Consider the following 27965-nt stretch of genomic DNA (forward strand, 5'->3'; position numbering starts at 1 on the left):
TCTTTCACATCACATCGATAAGTAATTCAGCAGATGTTTAACAACAGTCACAATGGTGATACAAAGACTCTTTTGAAAAAAATTGCTGTTGTTATTAAATTCTAATATCGCTTAATTTGACACACTTCGCGAACATAAAATATTTATTACGAAGAGTGGAATAGTAGGTGTTAGTACTAAGCCATTAGTTACCTTCATTCCTCTCGCAGGTGATATTCGAACCCCCACCCCACTGGTCAGATAAATATTCCCTGTCCCTTTGAGAATAAACGTAGGTCTATATTTAGCTCTTATCCAGAATAAGCCGACACAAACAGTGAAGTTGGTGACACCACCAGCAGGACAGCGAAAAGAAGCCATACGAAGAACACGAAAAAGGAGGAAAGAAGGGGAAAAAAGAAACAGGGAAGGGACTGAAAAAGGGAGGTAATACTGAATCTCCCACTCACTGGAAAAGGGAGATAATGCTGAATTTCCCAGTCACTGGGAATACCGAATCTCCCAGTAACCGGAACAGGGACGTAATACTAAATCCTGAAGGTTTCACACTGATGCAGAGAGCTGTACTGCCACAAGGCCACAGAATTTCATGCGGTGACTAAAACCTGACTAAAACATCCCTGTCCCTCGGTTCATCAAAGGCAGATCATTAACGGCACATTACTCCACACCGCCGTCTCCAGTAAACCGATGCAAAAAATAAACAAAGATAATATCATTATCACCCAGTTCATTAATGCTACACCCACACCATAATCCCCTGTGAACAATGGATCCTACCCGAGCCTCGATCCCATCTGATCAGTAGGATCGACTGATCTGTTAGGTACTTCCGTTACTTGATAAGAAAGTTCTGCCTTTCGTCTAGTTTTACTTCATGCTCGAGTTCTTGCCTCACCGTGATTCCAAAAATGAAGAGATCGGTACCAGTCTGTCCATATTCTGATTTATATGATGCCGAGAGTACATGGTTTATGGGACTAAGATATAATTCTTTTAATCAAGGGGTCTAGCCCTGAGAACTGCGCAGAAGGAAAACCAAGAAGAAGGGCTAGAGAGGCAGAGGGTACATTTTGTGGATAAAACGGATGAAGATCAGGAAGATAAAGGAACGGAAAGGGGAACCATAAAAGGAAATATGTTTTCGTTTTTCTTTCATGTTTGGGGAACAACACTTACACCATCATCGAGAGACCAGTAATTAGGGTATTAATTAGCACACCCAATGACAATCCAGGAAACCGTTTGTCACATCCACAGACGTGAGTGTGTACTCAAGTGTGTATGAGGAAACCTTCAAACCTGTCACCACACAACTGTGAACTAGTCACCAGACCCTCATTTCCATCCTTACATAGGTACCATCGGTTGTCTGTCTCTCTGACCGATTGTTTTCTTTTTGTCTTTTTATATATGTATTTCTCTTTTGTCTGACTTCCTTGATGAGTGCAACGAACAAATGAATAAATGGATGGATAAACGTGTCTGTTTGTGTGCATGTGTGTGTTTTGTCCTCTGTTCCTGTGGTAAATACAGCACAATGCTGTGAAAACATCTCTCTTCCTCATGAAACACACATTATTATTATTAACCATGTGCTCAGTATGTCATTGTTTTTAAGGACCAGGAAGAAACAATTTTTCTTGCCGTTTGTTAACTCTTTGGCGTGTCCACTCTTTAAGAATAATCAAAATTGTATTGAACGAGGATGCTTATTGGAGTGCAAGCGACATGTTCAACACACACAGCACGATGCACTTCTGGTGTGCTTCAGAGGCTCACCGCCATGCGAACCTTCTTCCGATGGACAGCGATGGTCAAGTAGTCAGAATGATGAAGGAAGATTGAATGGACTTAAGAAAAGGTTTGAAATCTTTTTTTTTTTTTTAAATCTACATTACATTAAAAATAAAGTTGCATGAGCGATTCGTTGTAGCATCTCATGAGGAAGGATAAAAGACTGATGGCTGTGGCATGAAGACTGTACGACGGCAGTGACATGAAGACAGTTTTATAGCAGTGACTTGACTGACTGTGTAGAATTCTTTCTTTAAATCCATTTATTTTTCTATAATTGTGTTTCATCGGATCACAGGACCGTGCTTTAGTCACCGACTCGATGTCAAATACAATTTTCTTTCCATGTGTAGTCTTCTTGATTCGTTTCCTTTTGTCATCAATATTTTACTTCTTCTCCCTCCTATCTCTCTTTCCCTCTTTGTCGACTTTGACTACTCCTAATCACTTTTCACCAGTTTGCTTTTTCTTCCCTTTTTTTTCACGTCCTTTGTCTTGTAGCTTATATTTTCTTTTTATTTGGCTGGAAACTTTGCATCTTGGTTTGGCTTATATTTTTCGCTCTCTCCCTCGGGTTTTTTTTTTTTTTTTTTTTTTTTTTTTTTTTTTGAGACACTCGCTAATCTATGTAGCACGCACGCGCGTAAGTGTAGAGTGGTTTCAGTTTTATAAAAGTGTTGATATCATCATGCGCCATCTTGGCAGTCTGACTAGAAGTATGCAACTCGAACTTGTTAACAGTTGTTCTGTTCAAGTGTGTGAAATTCGTGTGATTTAAAGACATTTTCCATGAGAAAAGCATCATGATTTTATTATTGAATACCAATACGGCATCAGCTACCAACATGCCACTTCCTGCTGTCTCAGCCTATACTATACTCTATAGTCTAGGTAGTCAAGCACACGTACTAACTGAAACTCTACAACACATTTATGCTAGCACTGCTGTCTGAAGGTGGACAATGGCCAAAGTCCGACAGCTGCTCACCAATTAAAGTCTAGTTTATATATCATAGTTAGATATATAAACAGAGAAAAAAAAGCAGACGATAAATTATTGTACGTAAAATAAGTAGACGAATTTCACGATGAGGCAACAACTTGACCAGAAAGTATGCGGAAGAATATTTACAAGAAGAGAGTGAAAATAGTGCTGTAACCTGTGTTGATAAAGAGTCATTACGATGATACGATGAGGCACAAAATAGCAGCAGAAACAGACGGAATTTAGAGAATTGTAAGAAGATTAATTTTTTTAGCCTGGGGCAACAGTGCTGTTGAAAACTAGCTTGACAGGAAAGCCTGGGCGTACGTGAAATGTAAAAATACGGCGATATATACCCAGCCTGATATGTTAGCCTGGTTGTACCGGAAATAGATGGCGCTAGTCTGTTGTCTGACTTCCTGCTTCCTCCTGTTAGACAGACACAAATGAAAGTGTATGAACTCTAAAAAGTGCAGCAACATAATATAACAAAGGTTACATTTCACTGTCATACGGAATTATTACCTACTGCTCGTTGTATCTTGTCCCCGTGTAGGAAAAACCCACTATGGAAATTTATTATTATTATTATTATTATTATTATTATTATTATTATTATTATTATTATTATTATTATTATTATTATTATTATTATTATAGCTGATAAGTAGTTTATTTGTTTATTGAATCCATCAATGTATATATTTATTCATTAAATTCATCGGGTCGTTAGTTTGCTCATTCAGAGTGGAGAGGGTGTTAAAAGAGAGAGAAAGATGGAGAAGAAATAAGGAAGACGGAAGTTCATGCTTTTAAGAAAGTTTCTATAACTGTGAGCATGCCATTCAAGGAACAGATGCTTGTGTTGCTTGTAAGCATTCTTTTCAAGGAAGCAGCACAAGTGTTTGTGAAACGGTTTCACACGTTTGACCATGTTGTTCACATCACTGAGAGAGAGAGAGAGAGAGAGAGAGCGAGAGAGAGAGAGAGAGAGAGAGAGAGAGAGAGAGAAAACAGGCGTGTAGATGAAACAAAGATGGCTCACATTATTATCCCGTCAATGTAAATGCTTAAAAGGAAGCCTGAATGTGCACACAATTGAAATCTGTTGGATTACAGACCTGCTTATTCCAGTTTATGTCTATACGAGGAAATATTCATCAAATTCTATGTTTTCACTGTAATAATAGGTCTTTTTCTTTATCGCAAGAGAGCGAACAATACAACTGTTTTGAATGCTGAACCTTGACCCTCTCGCTAGCACACATTCTTTCCAGGTTTTATGACACAATGCGTCTTCCATACATAGATGCTGTAGGTGACCACAAGGGCACCTTACATTCAACATCAATATTTCTGTCTACATTGCTTTCATTTTCAACATAAATAAAAATATTTCCTCCTTGATGTAAGTACGTGTGCTGTCAAGCATGTTACATTCATTTGAGTAGATTTTTTCCCCTACGTTTAAGTGGAGAGACAGAATGAATGAACAGAAGAAAGAAAGCAAGAGAAAAAAAAAAAAAACGGACAGAAACAAAAAAGGCAGACAGAAAGAAAAACAAACACCCCGTTAACTATTGTTTACACTAGAAACGATACAAGAGACTGTACCAGCAGATTTGTTGTTGCATCAGATTTTATTAATAATTAAACTTATTTTTTGCTCATGGAAGCTTGAAGTTCGTTGCTGTCTGTTATCAGATCATTGTCATCGGATAAGCGCAGGCTAGTTTGTGGCCTCCGTCTGATGGACACGGAGGTGTGATGCTCATGAAGTGTGTCACGTGATGTTTCCAGGTGTATTTCACAGTACAGGGGACAGAAGAAAGCCATAGTTACTGATGAGAACTAATTACTGATTTCTTTTGGGGTTGTCAGGTGTTGCATAAGTGAGTCAAAGCTCTGTGCAAACTCTCGGTGTCCAAGATTCCTATTGTTGGTGTCGCCGAGTCAAACTTTCACACCTTTGCTGTTAGGTGTCTGGGCTTACCTTGGTATTCCAATCACCGAGTACAAGGATGATGTCCTTTTTTGGACTCGTCAGCCATCGGGGAGAAACGGTTCTGGTAATCTTCAATGTAACCTTTCTTGGATGACTTATTAGTCTTATCTTCCAATGGTTCTATCTGCTTTCTGTTCTCCATCTTTTGAGGGGAGATTTAGAATATAAGAAGAATTACACGAAAAGCACAATGCCTATCAAGTATTTATATTTTATCTTTCTCTGTTTACTCTGTCTATCCTTGCCTGTAAATATCTTCCAGTCTAAGACCCTATCATAGCTTGAAATCTACTCTTATTTGGAATTGTTTGAAAATTTTGTTATCAAAATTGGAAGCAGGGAAAGAGGGAAAGATAATAAATGTCTGAGGGATGATGACATCATTTATAGAGTCGCTGACTAGTATTCAGATTATTTTGATGACTTGGATGATACAAGTTTGCCAAAAATCAAAAGACTGAGTGACAAATGCTTTTGGAAAATCTCTTCTTCAGCTATGATCCATGTTTAATAAATTAACAAATTTTATGATGGGGTAAAAACTGCCGCCAGGATTTGGATTCATTGAAAGCAAGACACTGATTTTCAGGACTGTTGGTGAGGAATGGTTTGATGATTGACAGGCAGTGCTGAGGCTCTCCATGTCCTCCTTCCAGATGTTTGAGAACCTAAGTCAAGTGAGAATATTTCTGGCGTGCCTGACTCTGATCTCGAACTTTCTATGAACACAGAGCCTGTTGGAAGAAAACAGCACCAACATGAACATGAACAGTGAGCCCGTGTATGCGTCGTCTGACATCACTGTGACCACACCACGTGTCAAAACGACTGGTGAGTAGTTTGAGCCATCAGTGGTTCTCAAACCCTCAAATAATCAGTATATACACATCATTACATTTTCTTTCTTTGTGTTGTAAACATGTATGGAGAAATATTATAAAAGTGTGTTTTTGTATTCACACTTTAATTTCCTGGTGGACTGACAGCTCTTAAATGTCAGATTGAACGAAAGTCTTACTAAAGCGATTTAAATATGAGTTTTCTTATTAAAACTATTCTATTGGCAGTGTCCATGCTTGTCCGTACGAGAGCGTGTTTATATGAGTACATACACAAATATCTGGTTATCTTATTCCTGTATGTCTCTATTCTTTTCGAGTTTTTTTCTGTGCTATGGTTCTTCTTTGTTTTCTTCCCATGTTTGCATGTTTGCCTGATTATTTGGCTGGCTAGATGTGTGTTGGTTGTTCAGTGTGTCCATCCACGTTTCTGTCTGTTTGCTTGTCTCTGTGTCTATTTGTTTATTAATATTCATTTTGTGGACTCTACAGCCTCAGTGCCCAGTTTCTGGACTTTTTGGAATATAGCGACAATCGCTGGCGGTGTAGCTGCTATCGTCTTTGTCACATCTATCATCATCATCATCGTCGTGCTGTGTAAACGTACGTATGTGTGTTATATATATCTGCGAGCGTTGTGGATGTGAGCATTCGTGAATCTTTGCACGTGCGAGTGCTTGTATACATGTTTATGTGGGCCTTTGTGAGTGGGTCATTGTATTAATGTGCCGAAGTATGTCTAGTACGTGTCTATGTTATGTTCACTTTCGTGGGTGAGCGCGTGTCTGTGCATGAGAGAAAGAGAGAGAGAGAGAGAAGGAGGGGTTTATACGAATACGAATAGTATATTTTGTTACGATTTTGGTATTACAGGAAAAGTGTGTGTAAGAGAGAGAGAGGGGGAGCGAAAGAGACAGAACGAACGACGGAGAGAGAGAGTCTATGTGTGTTTAGCTTGCGTGCATTCATCCTTTAGTTCGTTTGTTTATCCATCCGTTCAATCTTTACGAGCTGTTGCATTTGTTTGTTTGTTTGTTTGTTTGTTTCTTTGTTTGTTTGTTTTTCCCCTTCATTTATTACATAAGTTTATTTTGACCATGCTAGTTTCGGCCAAGTGGTCAGTTAAGAACCAGTCTACAATTTTAACGAGCATTAAATTAGTAAAAAGAGACTGACTGTCAGATTGACTTGAGTATTTTTTAAATAAATTTTCTGTGTGGTTTTGTCAGTAAAACAAATCGCATGATGTAAAGTCCAATGATCGTCAGAAGTACGTTAAGAAACAACCACTTATTAAGATAAATATTAATATTAACTATTTTAAAGTATTTTGCAACTATTTCAGGACGACGCGAATCAGTCCATGAAGTTAGTGTAGTGGAGTACCCGGACCTTTGCACAGCCTCGTCAACATTTTTCCTGTCGGTGGAGGACACCGACAACGAGATGTTGGCCGTCAACGACAGGAACGCCGACAACGACAACAGACGCAGCAGAAACCCAGGTCGTCATGTCAACAAGGCACCCACATCCGTCTCCATGGCGCCCAGTACAGACAACATTTCCCAGAGACCGAGCGAATGTCTGGAGTCTGTAGAGGATGAAGTGGAAAGTCCCGTGGTGCCTCGCAAAAAACATGGCGGCGGTGGCGCTTTTGGTAGACAACTCTCGGAACAAACTGTAGACAGACATGGCGCTGGGGGCGCTTTCAGTAGACAGGTTTCAGAACAAACTGTAGACAGACATGGGAGCACAGTGGACAAGCGGCAGTCTGAAAGCGAGGCTATCTATGATGTACCCAAAATCGCCATCAAGAGGATTGCATACGGCAACACGTTAGTGTGGACCAGGGACAAGGGGGCGGGCAGGAAGTCCAGCACGCCCTCTGGTGATCAAAGGAAGAGTTCCAGGTCAGGGGTTGTGTACGACATCCCCAGAAACTTGAGTGTCAAGAGATCTCGAATAGCGAAAAGTTCACAATGAGTTTTCAAGAAGTTTGTGGCAGTTCGATTCCGTTCGGGGAACATTTTTGTGAAAAGCATCTGTGAAATGACCGTGAACATCTTTCTTCAAGCTGTTGCAAAGTTAACGGTGAAAAATGTTTATATGCGTTCTAACAATCAAACGACAATTTTTCAAAATATAAAACAAAATTAAAATGGTGAGGAACATTGTTTCCAAGAGTATCCGTGTTTTGACTGTGTGCTAGAGTCAATTCTAGAGTGTTGTTAACATATAAGGTTAAAAATATCAAACATGTATGACTTCTCTCCGATTATCTTTAAAACATATCACACTTTGGATTTAGAATTTACAGGACAAGAAGTTTCCAAGTTTTACCTCGGGCGAATGTGAGGAAGCCATCATCTAGCTAAGTTCATATACTAGTCTATACATTTCCAGCTTTTCTTTCTACATTTTGCTGACTACTTTTACCCTCAAAGAAACATTTTGTGGATTTTTCTCCGTTTTCGTGATTTAAATGACTTTTTAATTATTGAAATAATCTAATCTGGATGATCTTTGTGACTAGTATTGTATTATATTGTTGTAAGATGATGCGTTTGTCTGAAAATTTGTTTAGGAAAAATGCTAATGGAATCATTAAAGTACATGAAAATTTCCCGCCACTTCTCTCACTGTTTTCTATTTTCGTCGGTGAAACAATTCCTTTTCTATTTTACTGCGATTGCTTTCATGTCCTGTATACTTAAAAAACCAGCCTGGACTGTTAGCGTTTTTATCAGATATCAGTAGACTTGGGTGATAAAAAACTAACCTGTAAATGTCAGCCTCCAATCCCCAATCAGTGAATGAATAATCCGCTACGAATTCGCACTTGCGATTAACGAGCGGCGCTAACTGTACTACGTCACGTTGGTGTACCATTCACAACATTGCCTGCAGACAATACCAATCAGAGAGAGAGAGAGAGAGAGAATGAGAGAGAGAGAGAATGATAGAGAGAATGCGAGAGAGAATGAGAGAGAAAATGAGAATGAGAGAATGAGAGAGCGCCTCATGCTCCTGATGTTTGCGAAATATTAAAGACTCAGGGGCAACTACTCTTACGTACTGTACTGTGCCGGGGTGTGTGATGATGTTTAACTTTGATCTTTTCTTTGTGTGAGGTAGTCCCCGTTTCTTTTGCGTGTACTCGTTTAGGTGTATTCTTGTTTATTGTTTTTTTTTTTAACTTTTGGATTAAACTTCGTATTTGTATCGTTCTTTTCGTCTTTGTTGTGGTCTTCGTTTTCTAAGGTTGGACAGGTCAGTCCAGGCTGAGCGACTGGGTGCGTTGTTCGTGCCGGCTGTGCGAGTGGTCGCGAGCGTGCTTCTGGTGACACTGGGGGTGATGCGCGACAACGCAGCAGCAGAACAACGGAATTATTTTTTAAGAAAGAAGAAAATCAGCGCAAAAATAAAAGAGCAAAAATATGAAATAATAAAAAATTTGCCTACAGCACCCGGTGTTCCCAGGCAGTCACCCATCCAAGTACTAACCAGGCCCGACGTTGGTTAACTTCGGTGATCGGACGAGAACCGGTGTGTTCAACGGGGTGTGGCCGTAGGCGAGAGCTGATTGTTTAGAAAACTATAAAACAAATTGTAGACTACCTTGCATAGAGACAACGTGGGCCTACAGAATTTCACGAACATAAACTGCACGAGACAGCCTTTAGAGCCAGCAAGGTGAGCCAGTACGACCAACACCAGACACCTGCTCCACCCCTGCAACACCATCCCGCTCAATGGAGACAGCAGCCCGGGTACCTACGAACCGCCGACGCAACTCCCATCAAGTCCCACGCCAACGACAACCACCTTAGCGCAGCTATGGCCTATAGATGTTACCCACAAGCAGACAGAGGGAAACATGTGATCACTAGGGTAGATACACCGAGGTCATGATGTCCGAAGACGATGTGTCATGGCAAGAAGACTGTGTGTAGTTTGTGTCACAAACTGTTAGTCACGAGACTTTACCCATGATTCCAGAGACGAGGATTACCAACCTCCCACTAATGCTTATCCGTGTAAGATGAATTTCGGATTAGTGTAAGATGTAATGTCGAACATTGTAAATGATGTGATGTAGAACGGTTTGAGATGTAATGCAAAGAAATATAAAATGTTATGTGGAACAAGAGATTTCGGCAACAAGATGCTTGTCCTTCGGTTTCCCATGCTGCCCCAGGGCAACACTTGACCTCACTTTATAACTACGGACCCATATGAAGACTGTCGTTTGGAGTTTGTAGTGTAAATCTTTTTCCTTTGGCTTACGAATGAAACACAATAATTTTCTAGACAGTATGTGACAGTTTGGAGTGAACTGGCTGTTCTATATTGTCAACTGTCATCGATGTGAAAGGTGGACTGCTGTCTGTCTGCCAAGACCAACGCTTAGCCTCTTGCGAAGTTCTCCGCTGTTAGTCTCGGCGAGCCTCAACAAAAAATGTGACTAAACCGGAAGCTTTGTAGTCTCCTGCCTCGTTTTAGTAGTTAACTGGAAAAAATCGTCTGCCAGCAGTCCAGTAATACAAGATTTACTTTTTGTTTATATGTGTGTGTTTCTGTTAGTGCTTGTGTGTTGAGGTAGTGGTGGTGGTGGTGGTGAGAGGTCAACTCTAGCCCTACATCTACAGGTTTTTATTTTGAGCAAAATGAGTGAGTAAACAAAACGTTTTCTAAACTTGAAACAGTGCTCAGCTGTCTGAGTAACTAAGTCGTACCCAGGACAACATTCTTGATACTTTTATACATTCATCACCTTAGACATGTCAAGTCAGATCAGGGTCTTTAATCAAGTTACACACGATTTACATCCTTCACCATCTTACACAAGGTCGGAGTGCTTGGCCATGCTGTAGAAAATACTTTTTTTGTTCGCAAGAAGCACGTGGGGCGAGTCGTACTCCTTCACCAACCCTTCATCCAGCACGAGGATCCTACAAACAACAGATTAATAATATCGTTGCTTATGTTCTCGATGTATATTTTCCACAGTTTTATAAATAATTTTCTCTTCTCTTGCTTCACGCTGACAATCACTTTCACTTTAATGAACGTTTAAGACTCTAAGATCAAGTATTGATAGAAAGCTAACAAATTATCGTTAATTATAATTTAGGGTATTTTTAGTTTTTTTTAAAACATTGAATTCTATTCTTTCCAGCAAAAAATTAAAGTGTCACTGATTATGAACGAAAAAGCCAAAGAATATCTGCCAATGGCAAACACGGTGTTTAATTTTTATCAGGTTTTGGGACAAAATGTTTATAAGAAAAGCTGACCTTGTACTAAATAAAAGTATGTTTATTTGTTGTTGTTTATTGTATACTGACTAAAATAAACTTCGTGCTCATTAATATTACGTGGGTTTTTTTGTTTACACCCGGAAAGAACACAAATGTTAAATCCTTTCCATATCAGACACTAGAGTGAAGTAATGCTGCACCTGTCGTAGTCCATGACGGTGTTGAGGCGGTGTGCGATGGTGATGATGGTGCAGGAGCTGAAGGCCTCACGGATGGTGTTCTGGATGAGGGAGTCCGTTTCCATGTCAACGGCGGCCGTGGCCTCGTCCAGGACCAGGATTTTGGTTCGGCGAAGTAGCGACCTGGCCAGACACACCAACTGCCGCTGACCCACGCTGGGATCGAATTAGATGAGAAATTTTGAAGCCGAAAGAAAAGATTTAACAATCAGCCCGAGTGGAAAAGCAAATAATAATTAAAGTGGAACGTGGCTTATAAAAATGAAACTTCTGTTATTCGTTTGATACAAACATTGGCTGTGATTTCTTCTGTTCTTATTTTTTAAATTGTTTTAATGGTGGTTTAAGCACAAGTGGTTTAACTTAAACTTTTCCTTTCAACCCGTGCTGGCAGAATAAAGTAATAATCATTCAGTCCGAAACAATGACTGCGTTGAATAGATGCCTCTTTGAATTTGCTTTCGTACATGTGTGTATGTGTGGTATGGGGGATGTTTTGGATGTACAGAACTCGATTACCTTAGCCTCTGTCCCCCTTCTCCGACATGGTGGTTCAGGTTTTCTGGCAACTCTTCTACAAAGCGCTACACACGTGAATGAAATTACCAATCACACATTTTCTTTGATTGTAAAGATCGAACATCTGCTATTATTTGTATGGTAATGTGTCTTTAGTCTCTAAACTTTTCTACGCTTTAGTGAAAATGGAATTAATGATTTTAATATGGAAAAAATCAGGAAAGTACGATCAATGTCAGGATACAAGGCAGCGTAAAAAATTAGAAAATAGCACATACCTTGAAATACGAGCTATAAAGACATTTTTTCTTCTTGTTAAAAAAGCGAGTATGAAGTCACAACGAGAAGAATGTCTGTGCGACTACAAAGACTAGAAAACAGTATTTTAAATGGAGAGATATCTCGGAACGGAGCAAATACTTTAAGATGAGCAGTCTCCAGAGCTTTCCATATTTGGTCATCTGAGTATTGATCCAGGGGGTCAAGGTTCATTCGTAGGGTGCCAGAGAAGAGAACGGGATCCTAGAATCGGACAAAGAGCAAAGGTCAGCCAATCTCTTAAAGAAAAACGTTTGTACTTTATTGATATAAAGCTGTTCATTTGCCGTTTACATGCGTGGACACAATTCATTTTTAAACCCTCAGTCTGCTCTCTGTACATGTGTTGTCGTCTGCTTGCAAGACTGAAGAACGACTGCCCACATATTATATTTGTAAGCGATACGAGTTTGTATTGATGTTTGTTACTAGTCAGCTTAAGACATGTCACAGTTGGCGACAATATGTGATAGTTACCTGTGGCAGGATGGTGATACGAGAGCGCAGGTCGTGGAGCCCGATGTCGGCGATGTTGACGCCGTCGACGATGATGTAGCCGTTACAGGCCTCGATCAAGCGGAACAGAGAAAGCGTCAGGGAGGACTTACCTGCCCCTGTCCTTCCAACGATACCAACCTGCGGATACCAAATACGGACAAGAACCACTCACTCACTCACTCACTCACTCACTCACTCACTCACTCACTCACTCACTCACTCACTCACTCACTCACTCACTCACTCACTCACTCACTCACTCACTCACTCACTCACTCACTCACTCACTCACTCACTCACGTCACTCACTCACTCACTCACTCAGCTCACTCACTCACTCACTCACTCACCACTCACTCACTCACTCACTCACTCACTCACTCACTCACTCACTCACTCACTCACTCACTCACTCACTCACTCACTCACTCACTCACTCACTCACTCACTCACTCACTCACTCACTCACTCACTCACTCACTCACTCACTCACGTCACTCACTCACTCACTCACTCACTCACTCACTCACTCACTCACTCACTCACTCACTCACTCACTCACTCACTCACTCACTCACTCACTCACTCACTCACTCACTCCACTCAGCTCACTCACTCACTCACTCACTCACTCACTCACTCACTCACTCACTCACTCACTCACTCACTCACTCACTCACTCACTCACTCACTCACTCACTCACTCACTCACTCACTCACTCACTCACTCACTCACTCACTCACTCACTCACTCACTCACTCACTCACTCACTCACTCACTCACTCACTCACTCACTCACTCCTCACTCACTCACTCACTCACTCACTCACTCACTCACTCACTCACTCACTCACTCACTCACTCACTCACTCACTCACTCACTCACTCACTCACTCACTCACTTCACTCACTCACTCACTCACTCACTCACTCACTCACTCACTCACTCACTCACTCATCACTCACTCACTCACTCACTCACTCACTCACTCACTCACTCACTCACTCACTCACTCACTCACTCACTCATCACTCACTCACTCACTCACTCACTCACTCACTCACTCACTCACTCACTCACTCACTCACTCACTTCCTCAGTCACTCACTCACTCACTCACTCACTCACTCACTCACTCATCACTCACTCACTCACTCACTCACTCACTCACTCACTCACTCACTCACTCACTCACTCACTCACTCACCACTCACTCACTCACTCACTCACTCACTCACTCACTCACTCACTCACTCACTCACTCACTCACTCACTCACTCACTCACTCACTCACTCACTCACTCACTCACTCACTCACTCACTCACTCACTCACTCACTCACTCACTCACTCACTCACTCACTCACTCACTCACTCACTCACTCACTCACTCACTCACTCACTCACTCACTCACTCACTCACTCACTCACTCACTCACTCACTCACTCACTCACTCACTCACTCACTCACTCACTCACTCACTCACTCACTCACTCACTCACTCACTCACTCACTCACTCACTCACTCACTTCACTCACTCACTCACTCACTCACTCACTCACTCACTCACTCACTCACTCACTCACTCACTCACTCACTCACTCACTCACTCACTCACTCACTCACTCACTCACTCACTCACTCACTCACTCACACTCACTCACTCACTCACTCACTCACTCACTCACTCACTCACTCACTCACTCACTCACTCACTCACTCACTCACTCACTCACTCACTCACTCACTCACTCACTCACTCACTCACTCACTCACTCACTCACTCACTCACTCACTCACTCACTCACTCACTCACTCACTCACTCACTCACTCACTCACTCACTCACTCACTCACTCACTCACTCACTCACTCACTCACTCACTCACTCACTTCACTCACTCACTCACTCACTCACTCACTCACTCACTCACTCACTCACTCACTCACTCACTCACTCACTCACTCACTCACTCACTCACTCACTCACTCACTCACTCACTCACTCACTCACTCACTCACTCACTCACTCACTCACTCACTCACTCACTCACTCACTCACTCACTCACTCACTCACTCACTCACTCACTCACTCACTCACTCACTCACTCACTCACTCACTCACTCACTCACTCACTCACTCACTCACTCACTCACTCACTCACTCACTCACTCACTCACTCACTCACTCACTCACTCACTCACTCACTCACTCACTCACTCACTCACTCACTCACTCACACTCACTCACTCACTCACTCACTCACTCACTCACTCACTCACTCACTCACTCACTCATCTCACTCACTCACTTCACTCACTCACTCACTCACTCACTCACTCACTCACTCACTCACTCACTCACTCACTCACTCACTCACTCACTCACTCACTCACTCACTCACACTCACTCACTCACTCACTCACTCACTCACTCACACTCACTCACTCACTCACTCACTCACTCACTCACTCACTCACTCACTCACTCACTCACTCACTCACTCACTCACTCACTCACTCACTCACTCACTCACTCACTCACTCACTCACTCTCACTCACTCACTCACTCACTCACTCACTCACTCACTACACTCACTCACTCACTCACTCACTCACTCACTCACTCCACTCTCACTCACTCACTCACTCACTCACTCACTCACTCACTCACTCACTCACTCACTCACTCACTCACTCACTCACCTCACTCACTCACACTCACTCACTCACTCACTCACTCATCACTCACTCACTCACTCACTCACTCACTCACTCACTCACTCACTCACTCACTCACTCACTCACTCACTCACTCACTCACTCACTCACTCACTCACTCACTCACTCACTCACTCACTCACTCACTCACTCACTCACTCACTCACTCACTCACTCACTCACTCACTCACTCACTCACTCACTCACTCACTCACTCACTCACTCACTCACTCACTCACTCACTCACTCACTCACTCACTCACTCACTCACTCACTCACTCACGTCACTCACTCACTCACTCACTCACTCACTCACTCACTCACTCACTCACTCACTCACTCACTCACTCACTCACTCACTCACTCACTCACTCAATCACTCACACACTCACTCACTCACACTCACTCACTCACTCACTCACCACTCACTCACTCACTCACTCACTCACTCACTCATCACACTCACTCACTCACTCACTCACTCACTCACTCACTCACTCACTCACTCACTCACTCACTCACTCACTCACTCACTCACTCACTCACTTCACTTCACTCACTCACTCACTCACTCACTCACTCACTCACTCACTCACTCACTCACTCATCACTCACTCACCACTCACTCACTCACGTCACTCACTCACTCACTCACTCACTCACTCACTCACTGCACCACTCACTCACTCACAACTCACTCAACTCACGTCACTCACTCACTGTCATTCACTGAACACACCACTCACCACTCACTTCACTCACTCAGTCACTTCCTCAGTCACCATCGTCTCTACCACAGGCTATTCAGTCGTTACCAACTAACGTGTCTAAGTTCGTGAAGAAGTCAAGTTCGCCGTTTACAACAATGAACAAATCCGCTGAACCGAGACGCACACGCCCCAGAACCGGTGACGTCATCGACAACGAGGCTGCTGTTAACGAAGATGACTAGTGCACGACGGACCACGAACACTCTGCTACTGTCCCCTAGGTCCCTCCAACTGCCAGGAACACACACGTCATACTCAATGGAGTGAACAAGATCGGAGAGACAGACGGCAACAACCTACCCGATCCTCTCCCCTTCAGACATCATTGTACGCGTGGTCAGAGTTGCCTGCCCAGTCAATGGAGGACATCGAAAACGGACAACAGTACCCTACAAAGAACACCAACAAGAAATAAGTGACAAGATGGCCGGTCCTCCACAGTTCATGACAATTGCTATCCCATAATGTCGAGGACTTTGTGTGGACGGCAAGACACAAGCAAGACAAGGGAGAGAATAAGTTCCACTGACCCAGTGACTACGCGACACGAGGTGTCCGTGCTAACGGTCACCAGGACACTTCACGGGACTCACCCGTGAAAATTTTTCACATCTTCAACTGCGACATCGACGGTTTGCTCGTGAAAACACACGATCCTGGCTTTGTACAAAGCATTAACGTGTTTGTTATTGTGTCTTACAGACATGCTTGACGTCAGCAGTACACTGCAATGTTCTCTGACTTCCAACGATACTTCAGTCCTGCTTCGACACTTACATCGCAAGGAAGAGCTGCCGGCCGATATCCTTGTTTTAGTAAAAAATGTATTTATAAGTTTTTGCATAGACTGCAGTGTACGGTTGACAATTTGATTTATTGCAAATTTGACACCGAGTTTAACCAGACAAGTTCTGGACTTAAACCCACAGATGAACGCAGGGTTCGGAGACAGACCAGGAGGAGATCGACCTCGGCCCAGAACCGGATCCGCTGGGGTGGTATGGTTGCGGCACTAGAGGACAAAGAAGACTAAAAAGATAAGTGGTTTGTGTGTGTGTGTGTGCTGCTTCCACCATTGTAAGTCTATGATCATGTGAAAGCACAGTTACATCTGGACTTACAGGTCTACCAACAGAGACGTTAATATTCGAATACCATTCTACCTACCGCAGCGTTCTCATGGCAACCTACTATTTCTACCTACGCATCTGGTTTTGTAACATCATTTTCATCTCCATCTCTTCCCCAGAAGCACATTTTCCCGAGTTCCTCGACCATCTCACCGGAACATGGAGATGAAGCTGAGTTTGTAAGGTGGCCAGTGACAAATCACTGTCATGTGACCCAGCTTTATGCTCGTTGACCAACGGTGACCTCGCACCAGTTCTGTCCATTTTTCACGGTTCCTCAAAGCCCCCATGGGGAGTTAATCACACCAGCGCGTCCACACTTTCCATGTATCCTCCTCCCTGTATCTTTCCTCTTCTTCGGTATTCTCTTCTCCACTTTCCTTTTGTTTGGGCATCGTGGTGTTGATTCCCTCTCCGATTTAAAACAAATGATATCACAGATGGTTGGCCTCTTCGAAAGTGAGACGTTTGCGATTTGTTTGTGGCTGTCGAACTTTGCAGTCAGATGTTCCGAAATGTTTTGTAAAGGAGACATGCAGGACATATAAGTCACAGGCAGAGACATTCATTTCGTCCTTTTCAGTTCGGAAAAGAATTAACTGCAGCTGATATAAATTACATCAAGCCTTATGAAACTGATATAAAGCCTTGTGGTTACTACTTTCATAGCAGCTCTCAGTTCCACGTTCGCTTGGCCCAGTGACACAAGAAAAAGCTCTTCTAGGAGCCTAGAGCCAGTAACCACTCACAGTTAGCCCACTCAATGTATCACCATCGTTATTTCCTAAGATAGCAGTGTCATAATCCACTTACCGGAAATTGGTCATGAAGCCTTTGTTGAAGCGAGACATTCGATGAGATAAAATCTGAGAGGAAGGGTAACTGCCAGGGTCAAGACTGGAACTGTTTTCCCGTCAGACAATGTTTCAAAGTACAGCACCCTTTCCTTTCTTTAGCAACCAGTAGGTGAGACAAACACAAATGTTTAGCTTAGTCTCGGGATTTTTTCTAAACCAAGTACCTCTTTGACAGCGCCATCGTTAGGACAACAAGGAAACGACTTTCTTTGAAGTTATAGTTGTCGGTAGCCGTGAGATCAGATCCGTCCCCAACACACCTTTTTTTCTTTTTTCTTTTTCTTTTCCGTACTCCCACCCGGCTAGCCTACTGGCCGAAGTGGCTCAATCATGTCTAGAGTACGTCCGTGGAAAGCGGAATCAAAGCTTTCCCTCACATTTACATCTGTAAGCTTTAAATAGCTCCTTATAAATCAGGTAGCCACTTTTATTTTTACTGAAAAGAATGAGCAGGATGGAGAGTGGGGGTGGGGTGGGGAAGCAGAATCCTATCCACAGGCCACAAACCAGTGACCATATGCAGTAAACTTCCAAAAACACGAAGTCTACCCTTATTCTAAGGGGTGACTAATACATTTACTTTTGCATTATCCTAACATAAAAAAATCCATTTAAAATGAAAGAAAACTGGATAAAAATACAAATACGTTAAATGAACAATGTCAGTGACACTAACTCAGATGAAGTGATGACCAGACATTTTAGAGTTGGCTAATATCGATGCAGTCTTGGCTTGCATCACATTAGAATGCTAAATTTTGATTGCCCGAGGGTAGTCACGTGACCGTGGTGAAGGGTCTGGCGACCTACCCGGTCGTAAAATATGCGGCGTTCAATCGGAGCGCCAGTTGAGAAGGTGAAGAAATGAGTGATTTACCAGTCGACACACCACGTGACCTATCAGACGCGCGCGCAGCAATCAGCGGAAGGGGGTAGGGGTTCGGTTACCAATTAGGTCGGGGAGTGCCGGCGATTAGCTGCCGAGCCTTGCACCTTGGCCCAGTGGGCCGCGGGCGGACGCAAGTCAAACAAGTGTGCCGCGCGAGGACCGCGCCAGTGCACGTGCGACGCGCGGCGACACGGTGCGCCTAATGAGGCGGTCAGCCTCTGTGCCGCGAGGGGGCGCCCGTGCACCAGACCTGACGTCGGGCTGTTGTGCGCGGTCAAAGTTGCAGCAGCTCGTCGAACGCCGCCGACCTCGGGTCCGAGTCCCCCGATGTACCATCCCGTGCACCCACCCCAGCCTCAAACATCCTCAATAGCTCCCCTGGCAAAAGAGAAGTGGTGCGCGGGAAAATGACACGCCGGAAGTGGCATGAAAGTGATGGCGCCTTCACACACCAGTTGGCAATCATTGACTAGGTTACCGCAGCTTATTCTTCCATTGTCGGAGGAAACGAGCAGTTTGCCCTCGCCCCCCGCTTCTGTCAGACTGTAGAGCGGGACCCACATCTGTGTGCGCGCGTGCGAGAGAGAAAGAGAAAAGAGAAAAGGATAATCTTTAAGGAGTGAATAAAACTTACATTTGAGAAACACCTCCAAGAAAAGACAAACGTATAGTTCAGAATAAACGCAAAAATAAAACGGTATCTTGAGAGAATGTCGATCCAGATTCAGATATCAGATATAAATTATAGCAAATTGTATTGAAACAGATTTTTCAATGGTGTGAAGAGACAGGCTGGTCATTAGTGTCAAAGTGTAAATGATACAGTAAATTATTTAACAATCTAACATACAGCAAGGTACGACAGTAAACCCAACATTATTGTGACTGTCTGTGGTAAAGTTTGTTTTAAATATACATTATTTTTTCATAAAATAAGTAAACTATAAGCTAAACTAACATCGTCCTCGTCATGTTGTCATTTTAAACTTTGGACTGACATGTAGATGTTAAATTTTTACATATTTTTAAAAAATTTGATTTTGTCAGAGCTTTCTAGCATTAATGCTGTTAAATTACAATAGATAAGTTGATGTGTTTGCAAAAAATATGTCGGACTTTCTCTATTATATTTATGTGAGATATGTTTGCCACATTCCACAGCTGGTCCATGCACAAAAAACAAATTCCAAATTTCCGAACCACAGTCCGAACACTTCCACTGTCACAACACATCTTATGTTCCTTCCGACCATTCAATTCCCCCTCCCCCTAAAAAAAATCTCCAGTTGAAAATGACACCAAGTCTCCACTTGAATATAACACAAAGTTTCCACTTCTAGGTAACACAAATATGTCCACTTGAATATAACACAAAGTTTCCACTTCTAGGTAACACAAATATGTCCACTTGAAAGTAACACAAAGTTTCCACTGACACCGATGCTCTTCCTAAAGTTATTTCTAATTCAGCTCTGGTTGGTGAGCCCGAGGCGGATACGATGAATAAGCGAAGATCAAACAACAAAAGTGAGAAAAAAAACCCACAAAAACCTGGAGAAAAAAAGTCTCTAGCTAAATGGCAAGTTCAAAACTTAACTTTCTTCAAACATTAAACACATGCTCACCGAACAATCAACAAAGATACACACTCACCTCAAAGATACAATCTGGTCAGGATGTGCCCAGTCCAGTCAAGGCTAACTTCCAATTCTGTTCAGGACTTGTAAAATAACACAAATCTGTCAGGATGTGCCCTGTCCAGTCAAGGCTAAACTTCCATTCTGTTCAGGACTTGTTGAAATAACACAATCTGGTCAGGATGTGCACAGTCCAGTCAGGACTACACACCAAGTCGGTTCAAGACTTGTTGCAAAAAAAACGTCCGGACACAACTGATGACACCGAGGAGACTGTTACTTCTCCCCGCCCCGTCAAGGAAAAACTCACACAAAACATCCAAACACTCAAACACTCTTTCCTTTGTTCTTCGAACAAAACAACCTATCAACACCAGTTGATTAAAAAAAACAACAAAAAAAACAAAGCCCGCCGGCCATCCCTGTGTGGCGCGCACTCAGACAGTAATTGCTGTCTTTCAACCTCCCCCCTTCCAGTTACTTTTTCCTGGCTCCTTCCTAGCTCAAAAAAAAAAAAAACAACATAAAATATGCGCAGCAGGTTGTGACATACCTCAATCTCATTTATTATTACTTTCTTTGTTTTAAATACGTCTGGTCAAACAGATTTCTCAAATCATGAAGTGGAGTCATATCTGGCGTCCTGTCGGTAGAGGTTGTTGCTACTAATCCATCTGAAAGACTTTGCAACTTACATATCTTGTATTTTAATTTTAACATAATGATTTTAAAATTGGAACTTTTGTAGTTAAAAATAATTTTTTGTGCATCAACACTCTTGGCCAACAGACAACAACAACAAAAAAAAAAAAAAAGGAAAAAAGAAAACAATGTCTAAACTTTTGACATAAGGCACGAGAGGATAGTGTTCATGGAGTGGTGAAATACTAAATTAGATGAATGAAACGGTCCAGCTGATTTCAGTCTGCATCAAACCTTTAATGTCATATCAACATCATCTTGTGTGATAATGTTATGGATTGCCACTTGTTTGGCAGTAACAAGTTGGTTATTTAACTAATGAGCTTTGTCCGTCAATGGAGAAGCAGCCAGAGACATTGGTGTGGAAGGAATGTGCCATGTCGCATTATGTAAAAAATACTGTCATGTTTGAAATGAGTGTAATGGGAAGCCTGCAAGGAAAAATAACTTTGGTACACGGAAATGGCAAAGCAGCTTTACATGTAGGATCATCGAAACACAATCATTTCCGGTCAGTAGGTCACGCACGATTCTCGATTTGGGTGTGGGAGCCCCTCACAGGGTGCAAAACGTACCCACTCTTTGGTTTGAGATCATAAAGCATTCTTGTAGTGACGATCATATAATAAATCGTGCTCGAAAAGGCAAGTTAATGGATAGGTTTCTCAGACAATGGCCAACATGCAAATTTCTCTGATAGGATCAAGTTAATTATACATCTACAGAGGTTTTCTCTCAGTGAGTTCTTTAATTGTGTGGAGGACACGACCACTCTACCCACGCCTAGCTGGATGTTCAGTCTACATTAACTGACTGATGACATTTGTCACACAAGGAATCAAAGAAGAGCAAGAGACCAGGTTCGTAACCGCCAGGCTGGCAGCTTTCTTGTCCTCGGCAATATTACCAAACGGTTGTTGCTCGGCAAGAAACACATTTTTCACTCTTGACTGTAGAACAGTGCCTCCACCGTCCACAAGCGTTGAAGTGGAAACATAACAAGATTACTGTAAGCGTGGTAAATTTAATTGCTTCCGTCGTGCAGATTTTTGAGTAATCGTTTGGAACAAAACTGATTACATCCGGGGCTGCGATTCCGTCGTCCACTCCGTCTGCCTGAGGAGGCCATGTTGTGCTGCTGAGTAATGTCCAGAGATGCAGGTACAAGACTTTGCCTCCTACGTTTTGTTGGACAGTTTAGCAGTCAGTGACAATGAGGTTTTCCATCTTGTCACAGACTGCAGCCAGCATCCTGCTTCCACCCTGGGTACAGTATAGTCTGCTCACTCTCTCACTGCTATCACAATGTCCTGCAACATCAAGAACGTCCCACGTTGAACATGGAACGAATCCGTAACAACATTTATAACTTAGAGCAGACGATTAATCAAACAATGAAGTGAAGATCATTGAAGAGAACATCAGCTTGCTGTGTCTTAGCGACCATGTAGTAGTAGTAGTAGTTGTTGTTGTTGTTGTTGTTGTTGTTGTTGTGAATAGACAGGCGGCGCTGAGATCTTTTTCCAAAGAACATTTCATGTAGAACCTCTTTGATTGCTCAGGTCTGTCGAGGTCACGGATTATCATCTGTTAGCTGTGAATATTCAAGCAAAATTAGTGGTGTGACACAAATATGAATTTATAGGAACAGATGCTTTTAACTATTTAAAAAAATATTTTCAGAGGCAGTTGTAAAAGCATGAAAAGATATGAAAAGAAGTATTCAACTGCTGTGCCCCTCAGTGTCATACCATGCCTGTAAGCAGTATCAGTGTCACTAGTAGACTCCATCTATAATTCATTGCGAGACGAACGGCCCTGTAGCCAACTGCTCAATCAAGGATACAGATAGGGTTCCTGTATCTTTTTCTTTTGGGCAAAAGGAACAATCGCAGACAGGTGCAATGTGTCACTAATCGCAAACTAGTCATCTAGAAATACTTTAAAATGTCAGCGGTTTAGATGGTTGCTAGGCGTTGGGTTGTAAGCGGTGTACCTCTCAAGGTATTAGACAACATCCGATCCATTCATGGTTTCAGAGTTTGCACATGATGGCAGCTGCCAGTCCGGTAAGTAGCTGAAGATTTTTGTTCTCCGACAATACTCGGAAAGACACTCCTTCCCTGCAAGGTTTGTCAAGAAACACCCTCACTCGTTGTTCTCAGGTGCAAAGCAAGGTGGATAGACAGCCAGACAGTCGAGGACAGACCCACGGATAAGATCGCGATATGCATCCAGATTGTTGGTCGCCCAGACGACAAAACGCACATTTGATCCACGCTTGAAAAACATTCAGCAAATTAACTGGAGGGCAAGGTAAAACTAGTCGAATGGAGACGAAACAGAGACTGGCGATGCTGCTCGGCGTAAATTGTCTCCCTTGTTTTAGGATTTGGTCCCGCTGGTCTTAGCGTCTGTTACTACCATAAATCAGAGCGTAGAAGTATATGGCCGCCCGCTGGGGCGAAACAAACCCAGACCGTGTCCCCAGAGAAAATGCAACAATGAAGGACGCTGCGACCTAAACATTACCTCTAATCCCACCGGCACCCCATCCTCCACATGGATCTCCATACGACTGGGTGCGAGCATGACACTGCAAAGATTACAACAGACTTGCTTTGGCTTCATTGCACTTGGAATTTTGAGCTCAGAGGTTTGTACTTGTTCAGAAAGTTGCTTGCTCTTCTCTCCTCGACTGTCATCAGGCTGCGAGTGCATTGACTTCCTTGTCGTGCTGTCCACGAGTGTCACTGGACACATTTTTGTCTCTTTGGCAGTCGTGTTGCCCAGTACAAGTTCATGTTGTAGCCAAAGTCTGGCTAGTCGAACTTGACGAAGAATTCTCGAGCTTCTTAGTTTTTCTACTAAGTTATACGTTTTTGAATTTAAAAACCTATTCTGCCGTTTACGGACTGCTTGTCGTAACTCATACAAATCCTTCTCTCACATGTTCCAGCTTAAACTTACCTACAGTATATTACCATTTACAAGAAATAAACAAAAAGGATGTTAATGTAATCATTCCATAAAATAAATAATGTAAAAGATGTCATACTTTGTCTAGAATCTAGATGATGTTAATCCAAACAAGGGTGAGTACCGCACCGCGTCCGATGTGCCAGCAACTGCCCTTGCATACCCACATCTCACTCGCGAGAACAAACAGATCAAGCAATGTCTTCTTCTCGGGGTCCGGGCCTGACTAAATTTCTTTAACCTACCCTACTTGCATCCTCAATCTATTTGTGGTGGAGTGGCGGCTTACGCCTAGTTCCGTATACGTTCGTAGTCCCTATTGTTCGCCAGTACATTAAAATCTCACTCATTTCAGGGAGACAACTGACGCAGCAATGGCTTGAGTTTCATCGCGTTAGCCCCTTGTTGTTGTATTGCAATGTTTATCGCTGAAAGTAGCATTTAACTGCCGCTGTTTAGAGACACACCACCCAGATCTGTAGTAGAAAGTGTTATCCGTCTGCCGTAACTACCAAACTCCGTGACTGTCCACAACAAAATGGCAGCTATGTTACCTGGGGTATTTGTCGAGTTTCATAGGCTGCTGAAAACTTGTAGTGTTGGTCAGATCGAGTCGTGTTATCATCGAAACACGCACCTCGCACGATTGCACAGTAAAACGAGAGAGAGAGTAAGACTAAGTTCAACTGACATACTCAGAGACTAGCCAGAACAACTGGCACATAACAAATGGCAAACTTTGTCACACACGATCGCATCTACAACGCAGCTACTGACTGTTTCACAATAGAACTGCGTAGTTTTAAGTTTAATGAAGATTTCACAACTAGGAAGTATATCTGTCAAACTATCCCTGCTATTCAAGCTTTTTTTCTAAGCTCCTTGAAGGCTGTGCAATGAGGTGCAGCTGCCATCGAGCAGTCATTTTTTCAGAAAGTTTCTTGCGGTGTCGACCTTTCGGCATGACCTCCTCTTCCACGCCTCGTGTTGTTTTTAAGCAGAGGACGAGCTAATAGCACACCTAGACACGGCACCTCAGTCTTCGTTAATTATTCGTCACCTTTGAGGCAGAAGTAAGAAAGACATTTCCTGTGTTTACTTCTACAACCTCACAGCATGTCCGTGTTTGTTTGTAGCCAACAACAGATGCAACAGATAAGACGTCTTTAAAACAGAAAACTTTTTATCCAACGCGCCGGTCTGTTTGTCTTCTATACATAACCAAGAAGGCTTTCGCCCATGTCATATGCCTCTGTAGGTAACCAATGATATGTTCATTGGTGAGAACAAAGACAGCAAAATTACGAACCGAGGCGGTCAGCTGAAAGCAACCTGCACCATTGGTATTTGTGATATCATTATGAAAGACAGTGCGGATGGCAGGCAAGGTACCCGACACACATCAGGGTCAACCGAGCTCTCACCTGTCTTCTTTACAGCAGGTAAGTCTCACGCCCGCTTACACAACAATATACTGAGCTATAGAGTGTCTCCTTAACAACAGTGAGGAACATCACATATCACAATTTAAAAAAATACATTTAAAAAAGGATTAAAACATAACGATACTGCATTTTGAAATCCGTTGGCAAAATTTTTCATATATTGTTTGTTCTGCAGCTGACACCGTGAGTGCACGCAGAGGTCTTTCTCCGCGGCTGGGTCGAGGAAGGCCTACTGGCCCTGATAGAGCCTTACTCTCGTTGTTTACTATGTCCTGCCTCCTCCGCCCGGTGTATGTTAAGCGTCGTGCCGATGACTAACAGACAGGTGACTTGCTGGTCATCACGTTGAGAGTTCTCACAAACCCTGAGGACCCCCCTAGTCCCACCTCACTGGGAGACATTTATGATTCCAGATCATCCTGGTCACCAGTTCGTCCTCTGAGCCATCTGTACTAGAGTGGATGCAGCAGTGATGCTGCCACTCCGCGGGTGGTCACTGGTAGTAAGGAATGTTGTAGACAAACACGAACAGAAGTGGCGTTCGGACTGAGCCAGTTTCAGTTCCACACAGTACCTAGCTTACGCTGATATAACTACTCCGCTTGCGGTACCCGCCAACTGCCTCCTCCTTACCCAAGAGGTGGAGAAGGGGAGACTTTGATGTGCTTCTCAATTCACAGACACTACGGATTTTTGTAATGTGGTGCAGTCAAGGCCTTTGGGCAAATGCTGAAGAGAGTTTAATACATGTCAGACGATGTAAACACGAGACACACTTCGCAAGAAGCTTAAACGGCCGTGAACAGCGCTCGACAAAGCGGGAGCCCATGTTGTCACACTTGGTGTCTGACATCACTTCCGGCGTTTTGGGTCAGCTACGATTGCTTTTCCAACGTCACTGCTCTTCAGCTACAGCGAAAGCAGTAGACGGCGATCTGCAATCACAGAGGTAAAAGAAATCAAATTTTCTTTTAGAAGACAAACAGAGAGAGGATGGTGATCCAGAAATTCACCAAATAACCAGGAAACGATTTTTTAAAATCTCCTGCTTTGGAGCTGACGTCGTGCATGCTGTGTGAAGAGATTTTAGCCCGAAATCCACTGGTCTCGATCATGTGTCTGCCCGACAATTTGCAGACCCCAGCCTCCATCGATGCCATGACCTCAGTCAGCCGCGAGTTGGTGGCAGCGACGTGTGGCAGGACTTGGGGCTGACGCCGCATGACCCTGACCTTTCACAAGATGTGGTAGCACGGTAATTTCAACCTATCATCCATCAGAATTTAGGCTCTTTTATAATAGATGTTAGCGGATGGTAAGTGTCTTTCTATTATTATTTTCGTTATATTATTTCATGATACCATCTAAGAACAGCTTCAGCCGAAAGTCCTCAAAATTAGAGGACTGAAAATAGTTTTAAAATAATTGTTAAATAGGTATTGTCAGCGGATTTCTCTGCTGTGAAGAAAGAAAAGCCACCGACAGACGTAGAAAAAAAAAAAAAAAAAAAAAAAAAAAAAAAAAAAAAAAAAAAAAACAAAAAAAAAAACAAATAAAACTTTATATTTATAAGTTTGTTTATCAGCAGATTTTTGAATTCGGATGTCATTGCCGACATATGAAATCTCTGTCTTTAATCCTCAGGCATCCAATCTTCTTTAAAGAATGCAGTAAAAAAAAACACAACGAAAAGCTGCACACGTGGGTATGGGTTAATAAAGATTTAACAATGATTTTTTAATGATATTATTGTTAAGAATTTGTGGTGAAGGTATAATAAGTTGAGCAGGTTTTGTGGTCAAGTCGACATACAGTCGACAGTGCCTGTACATAGCGCCGGCCATGCGGGTTAAGACTCTGTGGTTAGGCACGGGTCGCGACTGGGTTGTGTTAGCTCAGATCGTCTCTTCCCCACAGGTTGCTCTCATCAACAAAGCCTTAGAGCTTTGGCCGGTCCACCCGGCACAGGTAAAGTGTTGACTGCTGCGATGGCGACCGTGGGCTGCTACGTGCAGTGCTCTACGTCTCAGCACGTACTCGGAGTCGTGCAGCATGTGTCTGCTCATCATTTGCTGCAGGGAGACTAAGAAGCAAACTGATGCTGGGGAACAGTCCCGGCCAGGTGCTCTCTGGAAATACACACTTCCTGCAAAAGTCGAGGAAAGACGACAAGCTGGTGGAGGACTGTCGTGCGGGCCGCGGAGGATGGGACGGTTGATCATCGCCGACGAAGAGGAACTGACAGGTAAAGTGTGACACGTGACTAGCGATTATGATAGTCAGTCTTTTTATTTAATTGTTTTTATGATTGATGACACAAATGAGGGATAGTCTAATTGTATAAATAAATTATATCTCTTCAAGATGGTA

General features: G+C 42.9%; 2 protein-coding genes and 1 non-coding gene across 4 annotated transcripts; 1 reads left to right on the top strand and 2 right to left on the bottom strand.

The window, feature by feature from the left end:
• Window positions 1-1621: 1621 nt before the first annotated feature.
• LOC112569514 lies at window positions 1622-8772 on the top strand. Of its 2 annotated transcripts, none has more exons than XM_025247321.1 (4): window positions 1622-1864; window positions 5519-5618; window positions 6119-6229; window positions 6972-8772. In XM_025247321.1, the coding sequence occupies exons 2-4, from the start codon at window positions 5546-5548 to the stop codon at window positions 7607-7609; spliced, it is 822 nt and encodes a 273-aa protein (XP_025103106.1). In that variant the 5' UTR covers window positions 1622-1864; window positions 5519-5545; the 3' UTR covers window positions 7610-8772. The 2 variants fall into 2 exon arrangements, with proteins under 2 accessions (XP_025103106.1, XP_025103105.1); XM_025247320.1 differs by having other exon boundaries at window positions 1623-1864; window positions 5377-5618.
• A 309-nt stretch (window positions 8773-9081) lies between these two features.
• LOC112569705 lies at window positions 9082-9200 on the bottom strand. The gene has a single exon (XR_003100516.1). It is a non-coding gene; the product is annotated as a 5S ribosomal RNA (ribosomal RNA).
• A 1005-nt stretch (window positions 9201-10205) lies between these two features.
• Window positions 10206-12658, bottom strand: LOC112569543 (multidrug resistance-associated protein 1-like). Its single transcript, XM_025247350.1, has 5 exons — window positions 12441-12658; window positions 12066-12167; window positions 11646-11710; window positions 11088-11282; window positions 10206-10578 (listed from the first exon to the last, which is right to left on the bottom strand). Exons 2-5 carry the CDS (start codon window positions 12135-12137, stop codon window positions 10467-10469), a joined length of 444 nt encoding a protein of 147 aa, XP_025103135.1. The 5' UTR covers window positions 12138-12167; window positions 12441-12658; the 3' UTR covers window positions 10206-10466.
• Window positions 12659-27965: the final 15307 nt, after the last annotated feature.

The sequence above is a fragment of the Pomacea canaliculata genome, linkage group LG7, assembly GCF_003073045.1.
Source record: "Pomacea canaliculata isolate SZHN2017 linkage group LG7, ASM307304v1, whole genome shotgun sequence".
Lineage (NCBI taxonomy): Eukaryota > Metazoa > Mollusca > Gastropoda > Architaenioglossa > Ampullariidae > Pomacea > Pomacea canaliculata.